Here is a 23,565-nt window from a genome sequence, read left to right on the forward strand (position 1 = left end):
TTCCCAACCTTCATAGCTTACATTATGTTCGCTCTTCATTATCTACTACCTTTTCTGCTATAGAACCAACTTTAAGTACAAATGCAGTCATTTTTTCCAAATGTAAAAACTGAATGATGTAACAAGGAAAGCATTATAATTATCAAATGCAAGTATGTAAGATATGAAAGACTTTCTGAACTTCTTTTTAAAAAATCCTAAACTGTCAAGTAATTCTTTAATAAATATTTGAATGTTCCAAAATTAAGACATCAGTATGTGTTTCTCCCCAAATTGTGACCTGAACCTGTTTAAAATTAAAATACAGAATATCTTATTTTATTTACCCGTCCAATTTCATGACCATCACAGGCATCTCGGCAGACCACCTCCATTAGGGCAGAACCATAGCTCTCAATAATTGCCATGTTTTCTCTCTGCAATTTACTGTAAGCATCTTCAGGCGCTGTTAAACGCTCCCACGTGGTCTTCTTGGCTATAAAGAGGACGAAAAGGACAAAATTAAAGGCGAACAACTACATTTGCCTTTATAGGCAGGGGAAGAGGAGAGCATTTTAGTTGGAATGTTCAAATGAGAAAACAGATCCCTCAGCAAAGAACGTTACTTGTAACAAAATACAAACAAAAAATCTTCTTCGGATGATCTCTGATGGGAAACACACACAATTTACTTCAGTGAAAGAACACAAGATGCCTTCAATGGAAATGTGCTCGTGACAGAAGAAAATTAACCATTCACACTTTTGGGTCACAGCAGTCTATGAACATAGATGAAATCAAAGGCTGGATATGGGGCATGAAATAAAACTGACCAGTCAGCTTCATACATATATGGGACTGGGAAATAACGGCTTTGGGAAGCCTGAAAAAACCCCAGAAATAAAGTTATTATTGCTGATGGAGAATGGGGGGAAGTATGGGACTGTGAACTCTGGTCATATAAAGAGATCAAATATAGTTGCAAATGCAGCGCATGTTCTCTTTTCATCACCATTTTGTATTCTACCTGCTTCTAGGGTGTCTGGTTCATCTGGTCTCTGAGCAATCTGCAAGTAGTAAAGCAGTGATCCATACAGATGTGTTCTCACTCGCTGGAAGCCACCACCTGCTCAGACGGAAAAAAGGGTATTTATACTGTGGAAAAAGACAGCAAACATAACCCATTCTTCTGTTGCTATCCACCTCAACTTATTTACAGAATGTTGGCTTTTGTAATGCACACGCCAATCTCTTTCCATAGAACCTGGGGAGCACATCAACCAACTGCTCCAAAGATTATGGAAACTATTTTAAAGTGGCCATTAACAATTACCTGTTTTCAGAATGAAATCCAGAATCTTTTTCAATATGATATGTAGAGAAGAGTCTCCGATAGAGGCGAATCCCACCACCATGCCTTCAGAACCAGGTGGTATTGTGAAAGAACCATCCAGCATCAAGACAAACTGCGAGTGCCCGGGCAAAGGGACGGCAAATGGCTCCTTTTGCTCCGTTCGCACACATTGACTTAAGTGGGCGGTCAGGGTGAACACGGCTGCGGCCACAACAGGCATTAACTCCTGAGCAGCATCGTCATTCAGGATCTTATGGGAACAAAAGGAAGAGTTGCTATTTTGGTACATGCTTGTGATACACGTCTGCATAATTTCTATAGACATCTATAATACAAATCACTGTAAGCAGAATGTTCAATTTTAAATAGCAATGAGACAAATGTGTCTCAATCATGAAGCAGTGTGTGGTACAGAAACACTGATCTCCTTGCTGGATCCTGCCCCCCAAACTCTCTACTTTGATTGGATCCAAAAAGTACAGCTATGACAATCCAAGAACATTCAAAAGCCCATATCCAGCCTCCCAAACCTCCCTTGAGTAAATGTTAAAAAGTCTGTAAAGTGAAGTTGGGAAGCAACAGTAACAAAAGCTAAATAAGTGGCATAGCTGACTCAGAGAACATAGATTTTGTTAGGGGAAATTGCTGGTAAATATGAATGGATTGGAAACCATTGGATATTTCATAATTCAACTGTGCATTTTAAAAAACTCAAAATGGACACCCAAACTGGCCAACAGCGCCACCATACCATGTCATTTCAAGGGACTTACCTTGTCATGCAAATCTTGTAAGAGATCACGGATAATAAGCTGCCTATCTTCAGGTTGTATAAGGTCCTGTGGGCAGGCAGTTAATATGATTTCCACCAACTGCCTCCAGGACTCCAGAGCATGCCGCTTAGCATAGAGACACTGAAGGAGCTTGTTCCGTTCCACAACATACTGGAGAATTGTGTTGATTTCCTGGACGGTCAAGGAAAGGGTTATCTCATAGGAGACCAAAAAAAGGCTCTATTTTTAAACAAAGTTGCAAAGGACATATCTAAAAAGTAGCTTCTGAGAAAGTTAATTTATTTTATACCCTTGGCCTATAATCAGGCAGGGAGTGTGCACACATGTTTGCGTTCTCCGCAGTTGCCCAAGGAACCCTAAGACTGCCTTTCAAACTCAGCCAAGTTTCAAAAGCAGCTTGAGGATTTTGCCAGGGAGCTGCTTAAAAGGGGGGGGATGCCATCAGAGGAATGTGGGTTGTCTCCCCATTGAGATTCCCTTTAAATAGCAACTCAAATTGCTTTCTATGCACCCCTTCTGGGCAGCAGAATTCTCAGTCTCGGTTTTCCTTAGAAGCGATGCTCTGCTTCATCGTGAAACCAGCATCACAGTCACTGGGTGGCCTTAGGGAAGACGAGAATTGCCAGCGCTACCTACATCCAAGCCCTGCTGACACAATAAATGAAGTATTGCAAAGTAATTTATCTGAAAGCATTTATAAAGTGAAAAGAGCTATATAAATGAATGACAGATATTGGGCTCTTCCAAAAAACAATTAGTAGTAAAATAATCTGTGCAGCTGTTTTTCAAGAAATGGCCACAACTGTGGTTGAGCACATGCTATGCATGTCAAAAAAAGTCCTGGGTTTAATCCCCAGCACCTCCATGTAGGGCCCTTGCATGAAGTCAGTCAGTGTCAACAATGCTGAGATAAATGGACCAATAAATGGATTCTGTATATGGCAACTTCCCAGGTTTCAATCAAGCTTACACGTTTTAAGTGGTCTTACCTCCATGAGCAAAGGTCTCTGCCCAAGGGCTGCCATCCCTTGTAGGGCATTAACTTCAGCAATCAGAACTTTGTGGAGATGCTAGAATTGAAGAACGGAAAGTGGTGTCTTTTGTTAATCTATTATGTGTAAAATTTGGAGACAACTGTGAACATGAAAACACTGCTAATTCCCTTTCTGATTCACTTCATTCATTTCATATTTGGGTCCACAATTTCATTTCCATCCCAGTTCAACTTAAATGAAACAGGCCAAGGAAAATACAACAATGTTCAACTTGAAATGTCAGCTTTCCTTTTAAGACATTCAATATAAGGCACTGTGTTTTGTAAAGAAGCTGGCACAACAGTGGTATGAACCTGAAGATAACCATATCACTATCAGGTATGTAAATAAAAGCCTATATAAATTATTCCAACGTTAATTCTCACATTTGAGAGGCTACTAATGTAAATGCTGACATACTGAAGTCAGTGGGAGAGTTAAGGTTTTATCAAAAAATCTTCCACAGAAATAAAAAATATACATACGGAATATACATAATGTTTGCTGCACTACACCCTTAAACTGTGAAGCCAGGTACAGAGGTTTCTAGAAATTGCTCACCTTGACATTGCAGATAACTGGTCCACGTGCACTTCTGTTCTCGCAGTTGGCAATGACCTGCTCAATTTGAGCACGGTCAAAAAAATCCAGCTGCAAAGGTTCTGGGATCTCTTGACTGAAGTCAATTGAGTCTAGGATGCTCAAGACCTTCCTGCGTACTAAGGAAGGGAAAAAATCTATTCAGAAATGGAAGAATCAGAGTTTAACTGAATTCTGAAGACAGAAGTTAAAGCAGCTTTAATGGAAAGAGCTTTCTGATTATAATTTAATTTTGTTCCTAATGGTTTCCGTAAATTCTATATATAAAAAGGGAAACATTTAAACCTGAAATGTTAGATGTAGGCACAAATATCTACTTACAGCAGGGTGGGAAAACCTTTTGGCCTGGAGGGCCAGATATTTCATTCCACCCTCAACCTCTGGGCCAAATGACATCAAGTGACGGACAGGTGGGTGGTCCTGCCCCCCTCTCAGTGTTAGCCTAACAGTGATGGGGAGAGCTAGTGAACAAGCAGGACTGAACTTCCCACACAAAAGCTGATGCATGGTGAATTCAATCCTGCTCTCTGCAAGGTTGGAGCGCGCAAGTTCCCCATAGGAGATGTCTTTTGTGCTCCTGAACCAAGCGGAATTGAACTCCCCATGCACCAGCTGATATAGAGGAAGTTCCATCTTGCTTTCTTCTGTCACATCTCTACTTGCCCCACACTTTACATATGGCAGGTAGGCACGGTTTGGAGAAAACAGCCTGGCGAGCCAAATGGGGAGACTTGATGGGCCAAATCTAGCCTGTGAGACAGAGGTCCCCTGTCTTTGACATATAGTCAGATCCTGGACTTGTACAACCCTATCCGACCAAGATATTGTAATGCACACAGCAGTTTGATTGCAATAGTGTTTGTTGAGGCTCTCTCTCCCTGCCCCCCCCCACCAGGAGCTCTGTCACACTGACCACAAAAAGGGTTATTTAAAAAGACCCCGGGAGGTGCAATAAACAGCCCAACAAACTGCAAATTAGTATACAGATTTATAGCTCATGCCTGCTGTACATGAAACAGTTGTGTTTTAGATCGCTGACACAACATTGAAACAATAGTTTACAGTTAAATTAATTCACCTGGCTCATAGCCACCAATTTCTCAATATAAGCAAAAGCAAAGACAGGACACAGACTGCTCAGGTTCTAATCCAGGATAGAAGGACTGAGTAAACCAGCCACAACGAGACTTACCTTTGGCGGCAGTATCAAAATGAAGAAACCCACTAACAGACCGGCTTTCATCTTCTATGCCTCCTTCACCTTCAGCTAAGAGGATTGAAATTTTGAAAAAGTTTACTTAAGAGATTGCCTTGCCCCATGCGGACCTATTTGATCACTTTGATCTGCGGATCTTGCACTTTTACAAGTCTCACATGATCTCCATATGAGGAGGCATTTCATTAGTGTGGCTTGGACCTCCCTGTTTAATGACATTAAGCAGTCACCCTCACTATATTGTGCTAGATTGCTGCTGAAAAATTTCTGCTTCAGCAAGCATATTCAGACATTATTTAGTTACCAATATTTGTTGTTAAAGTTCTCGATTTTATCTTTGCTTTCAATTATGATAGTTTAATGCATATTTGTTTTAAATCAGTTTATGGATTTTAGCTGTGTTTCACTGAAAATTTTATTTGTATACTCCTTGGAGAGCTTTTCCCAAATGAATGAAAGCAAAGTTGCACAAATTCAAACTTAGCAAAGGACTTTTAAAAATTAAAAATGTTGCTTTCTAGGGAAATTCCGGGACGCGGGTGGCGCTGTGGATTAAACCACAGAGCCTAGGACTTGCCGATCAGGTCAGCAGTTCGAATCCCCGCAACGGGGTGAGCTCCCATTGCTCGGTCCCTGCTCTTGCCAACCTAGCAGTTCGAAAGAACATCAAAGTGCAAGTAGATAAATAGGTACCGCTCTGGCGGGAGGGTAAACGGCGTTTCCGTGCGCTGCTCTGGTTCGCCAGAAGCGGCTTAGTCATGCTGGCCATATGACCCAGAAGCTGTACGCCGGCTCCTTCGGCCAATAAAGTGAGATGAGCGCCGCAACCCCAGAGTCCACCACGACTGGACCTAATAGTCAGGGGTCCCTTTACCTTTACCTAGGGAAATTCCAGCCTAATAAATGCATTAAAATATTGTAAGGTTATAATGATTCCATAGTGTGTGTGGTATTATGTCTCAAGTGCTATAAAATATATAGAGTGTACTATAAATGCTAAGTACGGCCCACAACATGACTGCTAATTCATGTGGTCTGAAACCTTGGCTTATATTTACTTCCAAGGTTAGCCACTATAAAGTGTAAGGAAAGCATTATATCATTCAGATATGAACGTGGAAAGTAATAAAAAAATGGAAAGGAGCCCTTTAGATATGAGCAGTCTTTGATTCTTAGAGCAGCCTTCCGTGCTCCATTTACCTAAGTAGGATTTGACAGGCATGTCATCCAGAAGGAGGTGCAGGAGTCTCTGTGTGTGAGAACGCTGGCGGTTCAGTGAAGTAACACGCAATTCTATAGAGGCCGTCTTCATTAGCCAGGACATCTGGTTCAAAGCTGGAATCTCATGCTCTGAAAGTCAAGATAGGGCAAGAATGGGAGCAATACAGACACTTCAGAAGAGTCTACCATTGCTGGTTGGACTCATGTTATTTTTGTTACACATCTGCTGCTTGGAAATGTAAGCAAATGGGGCATTGCTCTCTATGTGGGAAGTTGTTTATGTAAAGCAGCTTTCCACACAATGTAATTAATGGCAAAGCCCTGAAAAAGAGGAGCCGCTTTTGAAATGTATATTCTCTTGGCCCTCCAACTGCACAACATGGACATTAATCACCTTATTAGAAAAAAATAATGCACACAGAGTGGCTCTAAGATACCTACAAATACACAAAAGGAAAAATGACTTTTCTCTCCCTGCCAGGACAAGAATTTGCAAATCTTGCTAAGACGAGACTTTCCAAATTCTGTTAAAAAGGCAAAACAGAAGAAGTGATTCTTCCAAGCAATGAATGAGAATTGAAAAAAGAATGTAAGATCACTGGTGTCTCTTCAAGTTTTATTCAGTGCTATATGAGATCCAGAATGCCTCATTCTTCAATACTTTTAAAAGGGCCTTGAAGATATTCTCTGTCATGGTCTTCAGTGACTACTTGTAGACTGAGTGACATAAATGGTGTTGTGATCTGTTTTTTTCTAGCTAATGCTGGGTTATTTGTTGTTTTTACTAGTTTTATGAAGTAGATGTTACAAATATTCTAACTAATATTTTTTGTGTATATTTTGCAAGCCACTTGTAAATAATATTTCTTAAATCCAGATTCAAGTAGGTAGCCGTGTTGGTCTGACACAGTCAAAATAAAAAATAAAAAAATTGTTCAGTATCTGAAGAAGTGTGCACACACACGAAAGCTTATACCTAGAGCAAACTCAGTTGGTCTCTAAGGTGCTACTGGACAAGTTTTTAATTTCTTAAATGCAGGCTATAAATAACTTGCTAGAAACAAAATTATGAGACTGTACTTGAAAAGTCGTACCTTTGACAGAAAATGGTAAATGCTGCAACTGAGAGAACAAAAAATCCTGGCTGGTTCTCAAATATCTCATTGTCGGGCCTGAAGTGTCTGAGCAGGCACACAACTGATAGATCACCTGTTTGAACAAGAAGGAAATCCAGATATTAGTTTCCTTTAATACTAGCCAAAATATTTCTAATTAAGTATTATATTTAAACTCAGATCTACTCATGCAATCCTATACACATTTACCTGGAAGTAAATCCCATTCAATTCAATGAGACATACTTCTGAGTAGGACTGCAATGTTTTCAGTTTTTTAAAAAACTGAAATTATATTAGTAAACTGAAAAAATTAATTCCCTCCAAATTGAAAGCTCATTGGATTTATACAGAGCACCCCATTTTAGCTTTCCTAAAACAGGAAATATCATGTATACCTGGTAACACAATTCTGCTAGATGAGGAGATTGTTGAACTGCTGTGGGACCAGACCTTGTTTCGGTACCATTCTCCAGTATGGTCAAAATAGCATGTAGGCAAGTTCTAGGGCAGCCCAATACACCTGAAGATGCAACATTCATATTTAGGGGGGAAACTGTGCATGATGTATAGAAACGAAACATCACCCTGTTTTTAAGATTTACTTCACAAAAATAGCAAATATTTTACTCTAATTTAACATTGCATTTTATCAAAACTGGACTATGGCAAGGATCCAATTATTCATTCATTTTGTCAAATTTATATATACTTTCTACAGCACACTAATGTTAATACTGCTTACTAATTTGAAAAGATAATTAACAAACGGAACAGCAAGTAGATCGGGGTGGGCAGCCTTCGGCCTGTGGGCCAATCCTGGTCCTCCAGGGGGTCAATTTTCCCCAAGCCACACCCATTCATGTCAGCTGATGGTCGGGAGAGTGGGGTTTGCTGCATGCCTGTTCCCACCCCCAAAGCAGCAGGATTTAATGCCCCACACATCAACTGATGAGCAGGGTTAAATCTGGCTCAGTCTGACTCCTCTTGGGTCTTGCCGGGTTTTGCAAGGTGTCTGGTTTTTGCAAGACTTTTCACTTGCAGCTGGCCGGCATGAAACATGTGGTCATAGCTGTAATCACTCACAGTAAAGTACTCTTGACGTAGATCAGGCTTCCTCAGACTTGGCCCTCCAGATGTTTTTGGCCTACAACTCCCATGATCCCTAGCTAGCAGGACCAGTGGTCAGGGATGATGGGAACTGTAGTCTCAAAACATCTGGAGGGCCAAGTTTCAGGAAGCCTGACGTAGATCATTTTGTTATGTCTACTGAGCGTGAAACTTCTGCCCATTCTGGGCAAAAATAAATTCCTTCTACTACTGAGCTGATTCCTTCCAACATATGAACAGCAGCTCCCCCACCCTGCCCTCTTCAGCCATGTACCTGGGTCTTGCAAGTTTGTGTTGCTCACAGGCTTCTTGAATTCATAACCCAGAAGATACAAGGCAAGATTTGGTGGGCTGCACTCCAAAGAGGCGATGAGAAGGTTCAGGATGTTAATCCTTGTTTCATGGTAAATTGGGGCCTGCTTCCTTTCAGCTTCAAGTTCTGGGAACCAAAAATACACATCAGTGATACAAATTCATGAAGTGCTCAATTCTAATATCCAATGGAAACATACATGATTTGCAATAATGTACAATATTTTTGTTACAACAGGGAAAATAGGCACTTGCCTAATCACTTGTGTTGACCTATCCAGGCAGGGAAGCGGACACGAAAGTATTTCCACGTGTCAACATGCCTCAAAGAATTATCAGCAGTATAAATTGCCAGTCCATCCACATAAAAGTATTTCGTGGAGCAGTGACTTTAATAGAATTGCTTTTAAAACTAGCTTGCAAATTAGTGCTCTGCCTTTTGCCCAAAATGTTATAAAAATAAGAAAAAAGGACACACGATTCTGAACTCAATTATAGGCCAAAAATATATTAATAAAATGGTTTTCAGTTCTGCAAATAGTCACATTCTGAGGATCCTTGATAATTCATTCTCAGGTATCCTGCAGCTTATTTTATTATACAAAAAACATGGACTACTTTCATACCTTCATCAGGATTAATGATTTCTTCAGCAGCTTCATTGTCCAAACATTCCACAAACCCAGCCATTAGTTTCTGGCTGATATTCTGGATTTGCAACCAAAGAATGGAAATGAGAAGATAGTGAGGTATTATACAATGACAGATTGATTTAGGACCTCCCCTGCCTATCTTGAAGCCCAGGCAGAACAATATAGGGAGAAAGTCTCTTTCAGGAAACTGGGTCCTGAGACTTCAGGATTTAATACATCAAAACATCTTAACGGCCCTTGTGTTGTGCAGGTAGCCAATGCAGATCTTTTGAGTTATATGGTCCTATGCAGACCATAAAGGATCTTCAGACTCCTCCTCCCAGAAATCAGTTGTAGAGAGTCTTGGAAAATGATCCCAAGTTACATGAAGAAGCCTTAATGCTAAAGTTAAGTAAGATTTGATTGCTGACTAGATGGGAAGGTCCTGAGAACCATACAAATGTAAACAACTCTGACCTGGTTAGAAACCATTCTAACAGTAAAGGCATGTGCTGGCTACATCATTCTTCCCCTCCCTTGCATAAAAAACAAATGTAACAACAGTTACCTGGTCTTGTGTGAAATCTCCAATCAATTTGACCTGAATATTAGAATTACAGGAAATGCAACACAGGATCTTGGAACTTTCAAAAGCCAGTTCAGGATTGGTATTGCCATGATAAAGATACCTTGAAAATTACAAGAACATAGGAATTGTCAATAACTAGAAATGCCAGAAAAAAGGGGGAAAGGGAGCCTTAATAATGCTTCCATGCTGGAAGCTGCCCAGAGTGGCTGGGGTGGGGTACATATAATAAAATTATTATTATTCATAAAAATTAGTATTGAGGCTAAAAATATATATGCAGAAGCAGGTGAAGGGAGGCGAGAATAGCAGCAGCAGCATTGCTCACTGTGACAGAGATGGCATGAGGCAGCAGCAAGGTCAAGCTCTGGGTTGCCATCACTGCTGTGCACACCTGTGGGCTGCCGTTGTCAACCCTGCCACTGCTTTGCCCTGTTCCACTGACACAAACACAGCACCACTGCCACCAGCAAGGTGATGCTACTGCTCTCCCTACTCCACCCTCATATGCTGCTGCTGCATGCAGCTACATCAGACATGTATAGATGATACTAAATCATATTATACACAAATAGCTCTCATTTGTTCCGAATGCCAGCCATTTATAACCAAAACAACACACACACACACACACACACACACACACACACACACACAGAAGGAGGGCATCAGCAGACCCAGGGGAAACCCCAAAGGCTTTCAGACATATGCAACTGCTCAGAATAGACTCATAATTTGGACCCGATCCTTAAAATCAGGTCAGTACAGAGACAATATTTGATTTCTTTGTAGTGGGCTGAATAGTGATAATCTGTGTAAGGAGCAGAGCAAGCTGCAGGAACCTCTCAGCAGGCACACAATGGTCTCACATTATGCCAGTCTCTCTAGAACCACATCTGTCTTTCTAAATGCATTGGTTCTACCTGGCAATATTCACCACATGGTCTGCCTTTTTAGTCCGAGGGTTGATTCCTTGCAGCAGCTGTTCCAGGGATGTAACAATCAGGGAGAGGTGGCTTTCCCTTAACAAGTCCATGAAAAGGTTCTCTTTCTGTAGGGTCAGATTAAGCAGGCCAAGGCAATACTGTACAGCTTTCTCCAAGTGCTTCTTTCCTGTGGAAGGAAAGAAAATAAAGACAATCCCACTTCCATGCCTAGAAGGCTTATGGGGGAAACAAATAATGCTGCAGTCAATCTACATATGTGCATTAATAGAGCCATAATAAATCACCGTTGGTATTAAAAGACCCCACTCAAGAATGGCCAACTTTTATTCAACAGCTTTCCTTGCAGTGGATCTACATAATGAAGAATTCAGTTCACTGGCTATACAGTAAGTAGCATCAAAATATTTTTTTAAGTTGAATTTTTAATTTATTTTTGCTACATACCAGGGAAAGGAGCATAGGTATCTAGTTGTTTAACCCCTTCTTCCAGCAAGCTAAGACACAGTTCCAACATTGGTGACTCATTCAACAGATGATACATCAGGTTAAATCCAGGTGGTTTATAAGCTATAATTTCTTCTCCTAAAAAATTAAAAGCACAATTCAGTAATATCAGCATTATAGTTTGTCAAAAAAATTCCATTGCTTTTTTTCGAAGCAAATCTAAATACAGTCACCACCCCTTCTTCTCCTATATCAGCTTCAAAACAATGACAAAATCCAGCTGCTTTTTACATTGTAGTACTTTCTTCTCTGAATTTATAACTTTGTATTTGCTCATTCTGTTTGCCTGTTAGACTATAGTCAATTCCTCTTTGCTAGGTTCCCCCAGAACTATTTTTCTGAGTCTGAAGACCCTCCCCATATCTGCTCCAGTGAGTTCCCTAAGAGTAAATTTTTTTTGGGGGGGGGACTGCAGGGAAGTGAGGAAGTCCTGCACCAGCAGCAGTCCATTTTGGTCTAAAAGCCAGCAGGAGAACTGGTCACCATTTTGCTTTCTTCCCCAAACAAGATACAAAAACAGAGCTAAAGACAAACCAGGAAACTGCATACCTTGTAACTCCACATATTGGTCCACAAAATCTTCAAGCTGAGGTTCGTAATCTCTCAGCAGTTTGTAAAAAACCTCTAGAACTGCTTCCGCTACTTCCCACTGTCAAGAAAAGCACGCATAAAATATTATTTTAAAAGTGGACATCTCAAACCTCAGCTTCCCATTTTAGTAAGATAAAAAGATGCCTTATGCAGAATCAGGCTATTAGTCCAAGTAGCTCAGTACAATCTATGTTGTCTGGCAGTGGCTCTCCATGCAGTCAGACAGAAGCCTTTCCCAGCCACTCTTGGAGATGGCCAGGAATTGTACCTGACTCTACTACTGAGCTACAGTCCTTCTTAAGTATTGCTAATTTTCTAACTCTGAGCGTCATGTTATGGCAGTGGAATACACAGAACCCAGTCACTGGCTCAATTCAGATTTAATGTGATTAGCTATAAATCTTAGGGGCAGAAATTAGCAAAACATCACATTATTTTAAAAAGTCAACATTTAAAAACAATACATATTTAGAAGCAGAAGCTACCTTCTCAGCAGCTCGCCGATAGGCCCTTGTACGAAATCGAAGAAACACAGAATCTCTCAGAAATTGCAGATATGGATCAAAGCCTGGTGGGCGCAAGCCAGCGCCCAGGTTAGAAGGAAATGAACTCTCCACCAGTGTGCTAATGAGCCGGCAGAAAGCACGAGTTAAAGGATACTCCTCACACCGGGATTCAATTTCATTCAATTCAACCTTTGCAGGAAAACAGAGAAACAAACATTATTAAGAATGTAATTTACTGCATCATAATGTCAGAATGTATCCATAGAAGTTTTTTTGGGTTTTTTACACAATTACAATAGATTCTCATGTTTCACCGCAACCAGATGGACAGCACAAGGCACGTTTGCCTTCAAAAAATGACTAAAAGGGGGTAGGGCATTAAATTTTAGTAGGTTTTTAATTTGCCTATTGCTTTTCAATGTCTATGGCCTCAATTAAGCTGAAACTAGTCACAGCCAAGTTAATTAGTAATCAGTGAAATAAGTTTAGTCACAACAACCCCCATTGCTTCCAACAGTGCTTGCAGTTTGAGAGTCAGATGCATCTAAGTCAATTGACTTCAATTGGTTTAGGCATGCTTAAATCTACACAGGATCAGAACGCTCATCACAACCAATTTCAAGCGTCTACTCATCTTGTAAGGATTTTTTTCCCCTTTTGACTTTTCTGAACAATTTGACTTTTTTTTTAAAAAAAAAGAGTATGTGCACTATTATTACTATTTTTAAATATGCAAGTAAAAGACTCTGAAGCTCCTCTTTGCTGAAGCAGTCCTACAGCTTTTCACTTTGTACAACCATGTAGCTAACTAGAAACAGATTTTACCTCAATGCCAATGGCTTGTCTTTGGCCTGGAGTTCTGACAGTTTGTAGTATCTTTCAAAACAAACAAGAGAGAAAGGAAATGATTTTTCATAATCACCGAAAGAACATGAGAGCTAAAAAAATGAGCTACACTGTTTATCTTGCACACTCTTTTTCAAGAGCTTCTACCCATATGAAAAGGTGTTGTCACCCTTCCAGAAAGACAGATTAAACTCTATCCAACAAGCTTTTAATGCAGCACCTGAAAATACCCGTCCCAGTAGAGAACACCGGACTAATGCAAATGTAACACTTCCCGTTCCTTAACCACGATTATGGGGTTGAACCACATGCTCCCTCTTCCCTTGCAAATTCACAGATAGTGCAAATGTAACAACTAACCACAGCTAACACTGGTGACGAAAGGAGAATGGAAAACCTGCACAAGAAAGGAGGAACTATGGGGAAGGAGTGCAAAGTCCTATCGGCTTTTCCCGTCACCAAGGAAATGAGCACACAAAAGTTACAAGTCCGCCAATGTTTACAAACCTGCTAAGAGGCTACTAGCCTAAATTTCCATGTTGACCACAGAATAAAAGCAGCTCCCTTCTGCAGCTAGCATAGAAACACAAGCTATTAACAAAATTGCTTCTACTAAAAAGTCGAGGAGGGACACAGCAATCCACTTCTCCACCACCAACTTGCTCATTTGCTTTATTGAATACCTGGTCACCTAGGATTACCAGGAAAATTATTAAATATAAGGCTGCATTGCATCTGTGCTGGCTCTCCCTTATAGGCAGCAAGATTTTGTTGATCGGACCTAAAAGGACTAGAGTGCTAGCGTGACCAGCTGTCTTTACCTCAAGACACATTCCCACTTTCTCTCCACAAAAAGGGAAATCTGCCTTTCTTCTTAACCTTATTCAGAATCTGCCAGTACAGATTTATAATACATAAGCAAATAATACATCACAATTGGACTTTTTCCAGCCCAACATTCCAAATACAGAAAACAATGCCATGCATATAATTAACGCCAGCTGATTTTTAAGTAAGAACTAGCAAGTTGAATAAAATAGAATTTGGGGGAAAGCATAAACTTCTAGTATTCAGAGCATGCATTGCTAAATAGTCTCCGAATACGTACAGGATTGCACTAAGAGTTAAACTGCCATGGAAAAAGTTAAGATACCTGGGTGTATTCCAATGACTGCCACAGGGAAGCAGCAATTTCCGGAGATTTCCCAAAGGCTGAAAGAGTCTCTAATAACTCTGCTTTCAAAATGGGATGGATGCTACATTGCAGAAGTCCCAAAATTATAACCACTGGTGTCCACTGAGGGTGTTCACAGAGAGCCAAGCGGGCATTCTCACTCTAGAGAGGAAAGAAAGAGCACCAGTGACCTCTGATGATTCAAACAAAAGCTAAGCAATGTCATTATGGGGCCAATTATATTACGAATAAGTATCCTTACTTTCTATTTTTCTCCCAGTCAAAATGAACTTCAGTTCAAGTCTATCAACGGCTATATCAATTTTCCTCTAGTACATCTGACTTTTAATATAAAATGTGCTGGGTTTGTAAAGCCAACTTAATTAATGAAATAATGGACAAACGGAATCCCGAATGCATCAACCATTAAAGGAAAGGCCTGCTTACCCATTTCACTATAGTTTCTGTAAGTTGCAGAAATGAAATCAATCCATCCTGTTCTTTCTGGGTGATGCCTCTGAGAGGAAGGTGACGATACTGAATGCTATCTGCACTAGGCAAATCTTTCCGCAGGTGCTCATGGTACAGCATCAGAGAGTGGAAGAAGTGCTCCCAGGAGACAGGACTGCCACCTGCTCCTTGGATGTTTTCAGCTAGAAGGGGGAGAAAAATATCTGTGTGAGTACAGATTATGTTAACTAAGCCTACACCTGAAAAAACAAAACCTGCCCTAAATTTAAGATTAAACATTTTTATTGTATATCATCTGAAAAGCACTAGCAATCCTATATTCTAATATTAAAAAACACAAAAAAATCTTCGGTGGAAAAAGCTGCAAAGGGAAACCAAAACAACTGAGTATGCTTAGTGGGCAGGGAAAACAAACTGATAGTTGGGGGGGGGGAGTAGAGGAGGATGGAATGCAGTAGCCTAGAAAGGGCATGGCTTCCTTGAATCCTTAACAGGAGCACTCCACACTGCAACATTTGGTTGCGGGTCCCATTTGTTTATACCATGGGTCGACAAACCAAGGCCTGAGGGCCGGATGCGGCCCAATTGCCTTCTGGATCTGGCCCGCAGATGGTCTGGGAATTGCTGCGTGGATCGGCATGGGGATTCTGATCGTTTGGGCTGCGCCATTCCCCCCCCCACACACACACACCGCGGTGGCGGCGCCTCCTCCCTCCCTCTTCCTGGCTTCTCCCCGCCCTGCCTAGAGGAGGAAGGGGGCTGGGCTTTGTTGAACCGCAGTTGGCTGAGCGCCATTTTAAGCAGCCCTTCTCCAGAGCCAGCCCTTTCACGCCGCTCATTATCCCTCTGCTGCTGCCAGCCCCTGCTGCTCACAAGGCACAGGTGAGCAGCCACCAGGGCTCGTCCAGTGCTGTGGAGAAGGAAGGGGAGAGTCGGGGGGATTCTCCCACAAGGTCTGAGAGACAGTGGACCAGCCCCCTGCGGAAAAAGTTTGCTGATTTATACCAAAATACTCTGTCCCTCAGACATGATGAAAGCTGCCTAATACTGAATCAAACCACTGGTTCATCTAACTCAGTATTGTCCACACACGAACCGGCAGTGGCTCTCAAGGGTCTGAGGCAAAAGTCTTTTCCAGCCCAACCTGGAGATGGCAGGTATTGAACTTGGAACCTTTTACATGTGGTCTGTTACTTTTGTTCTTTTCCTAAAAGGCAGCTGCAAAGTTTACACTTCGAACAAGCTATAGTGAACACAGATAAACATCAACTAGAAATGCGCTTAAGAACATAGCATATTGAAATATGAAAAGCTTAAGACTAAAGCATTCACTTCCTTGTCTGCTTCATGATAGGCTGCCTTGCAAATAATGCATTAATACTGAGGTTCCACTGCAACAGATTCAAGTGAATGGGAAAGTATGTTGGCCTATTTGAGGCCTTATTTCTTACCATGGCTGCTGCCATTGCCCTTCAGCAAAGTAAAGCAGTAATGAGCGCATTGAGGCCCGTTGGCTAATCCCCGGAGCATTTTCAGGTAAGGAATGTAAATTGTTGAGGGAAGGAGGTCTCCCATTTGTCTAACAAATTTAGACAAAACAACCTACAAAAAAGTATAGAAACATTTACCTAGGAAGAAATATATGCCAAAAAGCCAAAGGCCCCCAAAGTTAAAGTTTTAAAATAACTTGTAATGTACACAATCTGTTCAGACGCTAACAACCAAAATCAAATCACCTTTCTAGCCTTGATTTTCTTAAAACTGGTATTTGTTGTACAAGAATTCCCCACCCCTTCCAAAGCACTAGGGCAGGCATGGAGAACCTTTGGCCCTCCAGACATGGCTGAACTACAACTCCCATCCATCCCTGGCCATTGGCTATGTTTGCTGGGAAAGATGGGAGCTGTAGTTCATCCATGTCTTAAGGGCCTAAGGTGTCCCATACATGCACTAGGTGAACGATCCAGTTAAATGTTAAAGGTAAAGGTACCCCTGCCTGTACGGGCCAGTCGTGTCCGACTCTAGGGTTGCGTGCTCATCTCGCTTAAGAGGCCGGGAGCCAGCGCTGTCCGGAGACACTTCCGGGTCACGTGGCCAGCGTGACAAAGCTGCTCTGGCGAGCCAGCACCAGCGCCGCACACGGAAACGCCGTTTACCTTCCCGCTATAAAGCGGTACCTATTTATCTACTTGCACTTAGGGGTGCTTTCGAACTGCTAGGTGGGCAGGAGCTGGGACCGAATGACGGGAGCTCACCCCGCCGCGGGGATTCGAACCGCCGATCATACGATCGGCAAGTCCTAGGCACTGAGGTTTTACCCACAGCGCCACCCGCGTCCCTATCAGTTAAATGTTAAGTACATTTAAATCCCATCAATTGCAGTGGGGAAGATTTAAGAGTATTTTTATCTCAGGTCAATGGGACCTGAAAATGCTGAACTTCTGCTGGATTATGCCCCATGGCATACAGTAACTTTAAAAAACTTTAATGAAACATGGAAAACTGCTTAGCATTTAGAATGATCAATGTAATCCTTTCAAATGCCCAGTAAAGCAAGTCAGTATTGTTATGCCCAAATGCAGAGGGGAGCAGGGGGTGGGGAGGGGTTGAAAATCCACCGAATCTGCTTTATCCACCTTTGCTGTCACTATCATTTTAAGCAGTTGTGTTGTTTCAGACGACACATTTAGTGCCACAGAAGGATAGCTGGGTGTGCCCCAGCTTGTCCCCTCTTCCTATGAAATGAAGGCACCCATAGCCTTTGGGGAAATACGATGTGCTACTAATTATTTTTAAATGCTTTCAAGAAAACCCAAGCCCAAACAACAGAAGAGGGAACTGGTATTTTCTCACCTGACGCTGAGGTGGTCTTTGGTGGGCTATCCCAATATACGATCCTATGATGGTGGAACTCTGCAGGGGCTCCGAAGGACACCAGTACTCAAGAGCAAGCTCCAAATTAAATGGATCCTTCTTGTACAACTCAGCAATCTGTAGAAAAGAAATAATGTGAGTCCTATATACCTACAAATACACACACACACTAGCCTATCATGATCTTTAGGAACATTGCCTTTCACCTGATTATCATCCATACGCCAAATTCAAATACAAAACAGATTCCATTAGCAGCAGCCCCAGCTATGTTAACACTACAGTGGTACCTCGGGTTACATATGCTTCAGGTTACATACGCTTCATGTTACAGATTCCGCTAACCCAGAAATAATACCTCGGGTTAAGAACTTTGCTTCAGGATGAGAACAGAAATCGCACGGCAGCAGCGGGAGGCCCCATTAGCTAAAGTGGTGCTTCAGGTTAAGAACAGTTTCAGGTTAAGAACGGACCTCCGGAACGAATTAAGTACGTAACCAGAGGTACCACTGTATTCCGTTCCATAGTCACAAAATTTCCTGGGGCAGCTTTCAAAACTTACGCAACTTTTTCTGACTAAAGACTAATTTGCCAGCATTAAGAAGAAATATAGTTACTTTAGCATACCTGACATCACATCACACATTTTTTAAGTGGGATACAAAAGTGCCATTTTTCTAGAAAAAGAGTTGCCAGAACTCACCAGGAATGCTTCTCTTATAATTGCAATGGAGCCCACCTGAGAGGTGCCAGAAGTGTATTTAATATAAGATTTGACACCAATGTTCTTGCTATTCCAACTGTATTATTTTTAACCAATGTACCAATTTTTTTTAAATGAAACTATAATGACTTCTCAACATTTTATTTTTAAAAGAACTTACTAAAAACATCAGATGCTCCAGATCCCGTCTAAGAGAAAGAGGTGGCTCATTACCCAACTGTATACTCATGTGTATCATGCGAGCATCTTCATCAGCACGGTTTCTTAGCTGTTTCACCTACAGTTTGCCAAGGAAATAAATTTATTGATGAAGCGAACAAGAGCAGACAGGTTTTACAGGCACTTGACTAAACCTCATTAGCATGTATTTATGAAAGGGCCACTAGAATCTTTTTTAAATGTTTCCTTAAAGATTTACCACACTGTAAGATTACATGAGGAACTGGTTCTTTACACCAGTACCAAAGATACATATGAGATAAGAGAAAACTGTTGACATTACTAATTACACATATTTAAGACCCACTGATTTCAAAGGTACAAAAATGATCACATGCTTGCCTCTCTCATTGAAATCTATGGGACTGAAACATGTCTCATTCTAGCTGAATTGCGCCCCCTATTCCCCAAAAAGTTAGTCGCCATGTAGAAAAAGTGCAATTGTTGTATCTGTTTCATATAACAATAGCAGGCAACTGAAAAGAATAAAAAAGCATGACTTCTTCAAATGAAGCTCAGACCTATTACTAGAATTCTCCAGATTGGATAATTATATATAATATAAAGCTAGTCAGCAAACATTGAAGGATGTCTATGCAAGTAGTTTAATTCAAATTAACAGCTGAACAACACAGTCCTATGCATGTATACCCAGAAATAAAACCCACTGAATTCTATGGAACTTCCTCCAAAAGTATATGGGTATACAATGGCAGCTTATGTATATTTAACCTTGGAGTAAGTCCCATTAAACAGAATGAGAATGACTTTCAAGGAGATCTATGTAAGATTAACATGACCAAGTTGAGAGATTGTTACTAGAAAAGAGAACTACCCCAGCAAATAGTAAAGATGATGAGCCAACCAGCCAAAATAGAGGGCGAGGACCACAACAGCAAGTAGTTGCTTTTTCTAAGAAAAAATATATTAAATTACTTAAACTGGTCATTGGGGCTTAAGACAGGATTTAGCCAAACAATACGCAGTATGCAATTTAACATGTGCAATTTCATCTTTACGTGGTTGAAGGCTGGCCAGCTGAAATCTCCAGGGCCAAAGTTTTTAAGCGCTCTGCCTTGCTTGGTGGGGTAAGACCCTTTTGGCCCAATAGTTCCAGAAGGTAAGATTGCTTGTGCAGGGGTGGTTCAAGTATATGTGTTTTTGCACACACATGCCATCCTTGGAACGTAACCCCCATGCAAGGACCCAGTTGTCAATTGGACAAGCACAAAATGGTCGCTGCGTGTATTTTAAAATTTCACACATATATGAACACAAAATGCAAGACATAATTCCCACACTGAAATGCTTATATTAGTCTGCATAAATAGATTGCATTGGAATATTTGTCCTACTTATATCCAGTCCACAAAAATACAACTTACCTTCATTGGCATGAGAGCAAGAAAGTCGGTGGTAAGGTTGTGGACTCTACGTATGTAAAATTCCTCTTGGTAGAAGTTTTCAGCTCTCACCACAGATTCAGTAAGGAACAAGAAAACGTTGTCTGCAATTGCTAACTCTGCCATTGCTTCATCTGCCTCAGCAAATTCTGCAAGTGCTGAAGAGAATGAAGAAGAATGAATGCAAGAGACAGACTAATAAAGCTACTATCGCATTTTTAAACTTTAAATCCATTGCTGTATATTGTTTTAAATGTTTGTTTTGCTTTTGGGATTGTAGTCCCATTTGTGTTTCTGGTCTCCGACCGTAATAATAAATTATTATTATTATTATTATTATTATTATTATTATTATTATTATTGCTATTATAAAGCTACTAACTGCGCATACATTTCATAAACAGCATACTTAAGGGTTGGCAGCTTAAACAAAGGAATATGCATGATGGATTGGCTTCCTCCGCTAAGCAAAGAAAACAGGTGGGATTGAGTTTCTTGTCTATGAATCAGATTACCTGTCACATCAGTGAACTGTGAAATTCCACGCAAGGCTAGAGCCCAGGCTAACCTAACAGTTCCTTGAAGTCCTGGCAGTTTCCAGGGCCGAGCATCCTGAAGGCGTGTATGGATTGCAGCTATATATTGTCTCTCTGTTAACAGTGGCAGCTGGTGCATCAGTTCTACATTTTTTTTAAAAAGCAAATACAAAATAGAAGTTTAATACAGAAAGAAATGTGGTTTCAAGTCCACTGAAAAGAAAATGGGTGACCCAGCAAATACAATAACCTCTTTCACCTCTTTTATTTTTTAATTCAGAGCTAAATAGCTCCCATCAAATTTTGTGAACGATTCAATTAAGAACTGTGGAGAAGAAATGGGGAAGTCTGGGAAACATCAGAAATTTAACACATCTTAATCTATATGAATGACATATCTTTTGGCATAGCTAGAAAACCAGTTTTACCTTCTCGATCTTCAGTGGCCTGTTCTAGAAAGCTGACATCAAAGCAATAGAGGAGTGCCATAAGAAGTGCCAAGTTTACTCTGTCCAATGAACCATCAGCTTCCACAGTCACTTTCTCTAAGTAAGTAATCAGGATTAAAGTATCATCCCGGCTCAGCTGTGACTGGCAAGCCCAAACAAATAAGCTCTCTGCCAGTGCCTGCCTACACTCCTTGATGAGATCAGAAACCTAAAAAAAAAAAAAATCAAAATCAAAACCAAGTTACTACATATGTAGCTTCAAAATATGCTTTTATCATATACAAACAATACTATCCATGTTTATTCTAAGGTCAGTCCCACTGATTTCAAAAGGACTTGCTCTTTATGAAAATGCATAGAATTAGTCAATCCCAAACAAGTTTGAACAGAAGGAAGCCTTTTGTGTTCAATGAGGCTTACTCCCTAGTAAGTACATCTAGGATCATAGCCTTAATCAAGAACATTATATATCAAACTCATTGCATAAAATGAAGTTGATTCTAAAAAGTTATTTACAAAAACTAGTTTTTGTAACCAAAAGCAGGATTTTAAGATGTTTCTTAGCATGACTAATATTTGCAACTACACTATGAAATGAACATAAGACTGGACACTGATCAAGTTCACATGTAATGTCAAACCATAGTTTCACATTATACAAATGAACCTTAGGTTTCTGCACAGCCTACTTCCCTCGCTTGCTCCAGTCCCCACCATGACTTCTTTGTTTGCAGCAAGGCATATTTTGGTGTTACATCTGAACTGCCAAACAATGAAGTAAGTGTATGTAAGCTCAAGACTCACCATGCAATGACAAACCACAGGCTTGTGCTACGTGTGAACTTTGTCAGTGTCTTTGTGATGGCCTGGGACTCGGGCTCGGACTTGGAACCAGAGGAGTCTTAGTCCGCACCAGATCCTTTGCCTCAGGTGGCAGCGAACCTAGTCTGGGGCCTGATTCTGAAGAGCCCCAATCTGCACAGGTTCCCCTGAAACAAGCACCAGCTGGGCAGAGTCAGGAGCCTCCAGCTGGGCAACCACTTACAGCTGCTCCACTACCAGTTGGGTCAGGAGAGGCTGAGGCGGCGTCTGGGTCTAGTAACCTACCGACATCTCCCAAGCTGCAGAGACTGAGGTCTGAGGGACCTGAGTACTTGCAGGAGGAGTGCTCGCCTTCAGGCGAGACAGGGAGGTGAGTCACCAGGGGATCAGGACCGGCCATTACCGCAACTCAGGTTGCAGGAGCAACATTGCTGTTTGCCAGAACCTGCCTGTGATTCTGTGCCTGACCTTGCCTAGTTTCCTGCCTCGTGTCCTGCCTTGGCCCTGTTGGACTGACTCCTCGTGGAAACCTTGGATTTGGGACCAGACCTGGACCGCGTTGCTTGGGTTACCCCCGGGCCCAGCACAGTCTTCATACTTAGAAGAACTTAAACAAATTTTACTGCTCTTACTTCTTATATGGCAATACTCACTTGCTTGTTGGAAAATCACATGTACATCACCACACGTTAAGACTGCATGCATTTCTGCACTCATATTCACATGATGAAAAACATGTATGTGCTCATCACATTATATCCCATGCCACATGTGAAGCAGTCACCACATTAACATTTTAGGAAGCAAAGGGGAGTAGAACATCAGGGCGGGAGGTGGCAACCCTGGATGTTTTTATAGCAAATAAATTTTCAAGTACTTACTGTCTCTGAACATCTTAAGCATTTACCTCTTTGCGATGTTTCTCACTGCCCAATCCTCGGTCTCTCTGCAGTTTCTCAAACTCAGTGTTTACATCAATTTGAGACACCAAAGTCAGAATTTTATGTGTGAGACCCTGCTCCATCAGTTCATCTGTAAAGCGTGTTGTTATGGATACCAATTCAGGACTGAAATCAAAAGGAACAAATTCCAGAAACACCATTAAAACAAATGTGAAAAACAGAAGCTTCTGTGATGGAGACAAAGCAAAATCCCAAAAGCAGAATCATAATTTATAGGGGGAAACAGGGGCGAATCTCTCCCTTCTGCAGTACTTGAAAAAAATCTAGGTTCAACATAGAAATATTGTTACTGTTTTAGTTTAGGTATTTTCAGAAGCTGTTGCTTAAGAAGACAGACCTGAGTTCCAGTGTCCAAGTCTTGCCTCGCCGAGACTGGATGAGTGTCCGCAATGAATTTGCAATGCATCGCTTTCCATCCCAGTATAAAAGAACAGCTACTAAACCCCTGGATAGCCCAGGAAAACGAGGCTGCTGATGCTCCCCTGGAAGAAAGTTACAGTCATAAGAGAAGTCCCCATTTATGCCACCCCTTGCTTTTCTATTATCGTTCTCTCTCCCTCCCCTGCCACTGGTGCTCAAATTAT

At 41.2% G+C, this 23,565-nt stretch overlaps 1 protein-coding gene across 1 annotated transcript in view; it reads right to left on the bottom strand.

Moving 5' to 3' along the window:
* Positions 1-23,565, bottom strand: part of NUP205 (nucleoporin 205) — a 35,980-nt gene that overhangs the window by 9,310 nt on the left and 3,105 nt on the right. Inside the window, exons 4-31 of the mRNA XM_053406805.1 lie at positions 23,319-23,463; positions 22,927-23,086; positions 21,177-21,405; positions 20,728-20,892; positions 20,195-20,370; positions 18,751-18,867; positions 17,846-17,983; positions 16,444-16,594; positions 14,969-15,174; positions 14,501-14,683; positions 13,327-13,377; positions 12,481-12,690; positions 11,954-12,053; positions 11,345-11,482; positions 10,877-11,066; positions 9,936-10,056; positions 9,362-9,443; positions 8,698-8,862; positions 7,712-7,836; positions 7,293-7,407; positions 6,178-6,327; positions 4,954-5,028; positions 3,723-3,880; positions 3,117-3,197; positions 2,107-2,298; positions 1,313-1,583; positions 1,007-1,105; positions 327-475 (exon numbers count right to left, since the gene is read on the bottom strand). Coding sequence (XP_053262780.1) covers positions 327-475; positions 1,007-1,105; positions 1,313-1,583; positions 2,107-2,298; positions 3,117-3,197; positions 3,723-3,880; positions 4,954-5,028; positions 6,178-6,327; positions 7,293-7,407; positions 7,712-7,836; positions 8,698-8,862; positions 9,362-9,443; positions 9,936-10,056; positions 10,877-11,066; positions 11,345-11,482; positions 11,954-12,053; positions 12,481-12,690; positions 13,327-13,377; positions 14,501-14,683; positions 14,969-15,174; positions 16,444-16,594; positions 17,846-17,983; positions 18,751-18,867; positions 20,195-20,370; positions 20,728-20,892; positions 21,177-21,405; positions 22,927-23,086; positions 23,319-23,463 — 4,142 coding nt within the window. The remainder of the gene's footprint in view (positions 1-326; positions 476-1,006; positions 1,106-1,312; positions 1,584-2,106; positions 2,299-3,116; positions 3,198-3,722; positions 3,881-4,953; positions 5,029-6,177; positions 6,328-7,292; positions 7,408-7,711; positions 7,837-8,697; positions 8,863-9,361; positions 9,444-9,935; positions 10,057-10,876; positions 11,067-11,344; positions 11,483-11,953; positions 12,054-12,480; positions 12,691-13,326; positions 13,378-14,500; positions 14,684-14,968; positions 15,175-16,443; positions 16,595-17,845; positions 17,984-18,750; positions 18,868-20,194; positions 20,371-20,727; positions 20,893-21,176; positions 21,406-22,926; positions 23,087-23,318; positions 23,464-23,565) is intronic.

The sequence above is a fragment of the Podarcis raffonei genome, chromosome 10, assembly GCF_027172205.1.
Source record: "Podarcis raffonei isolate rPodRaf1 chromosome 10, rPodRaf1.pri, whole genome shotgun sequence".
Taxonomy (NCBI): domain Eukaryota; kingdom Metazoa; phylum Chordata; class Lepidosauria; order Squamata; family Lacertidae; genus Podarcis; species Podarcis raffonei.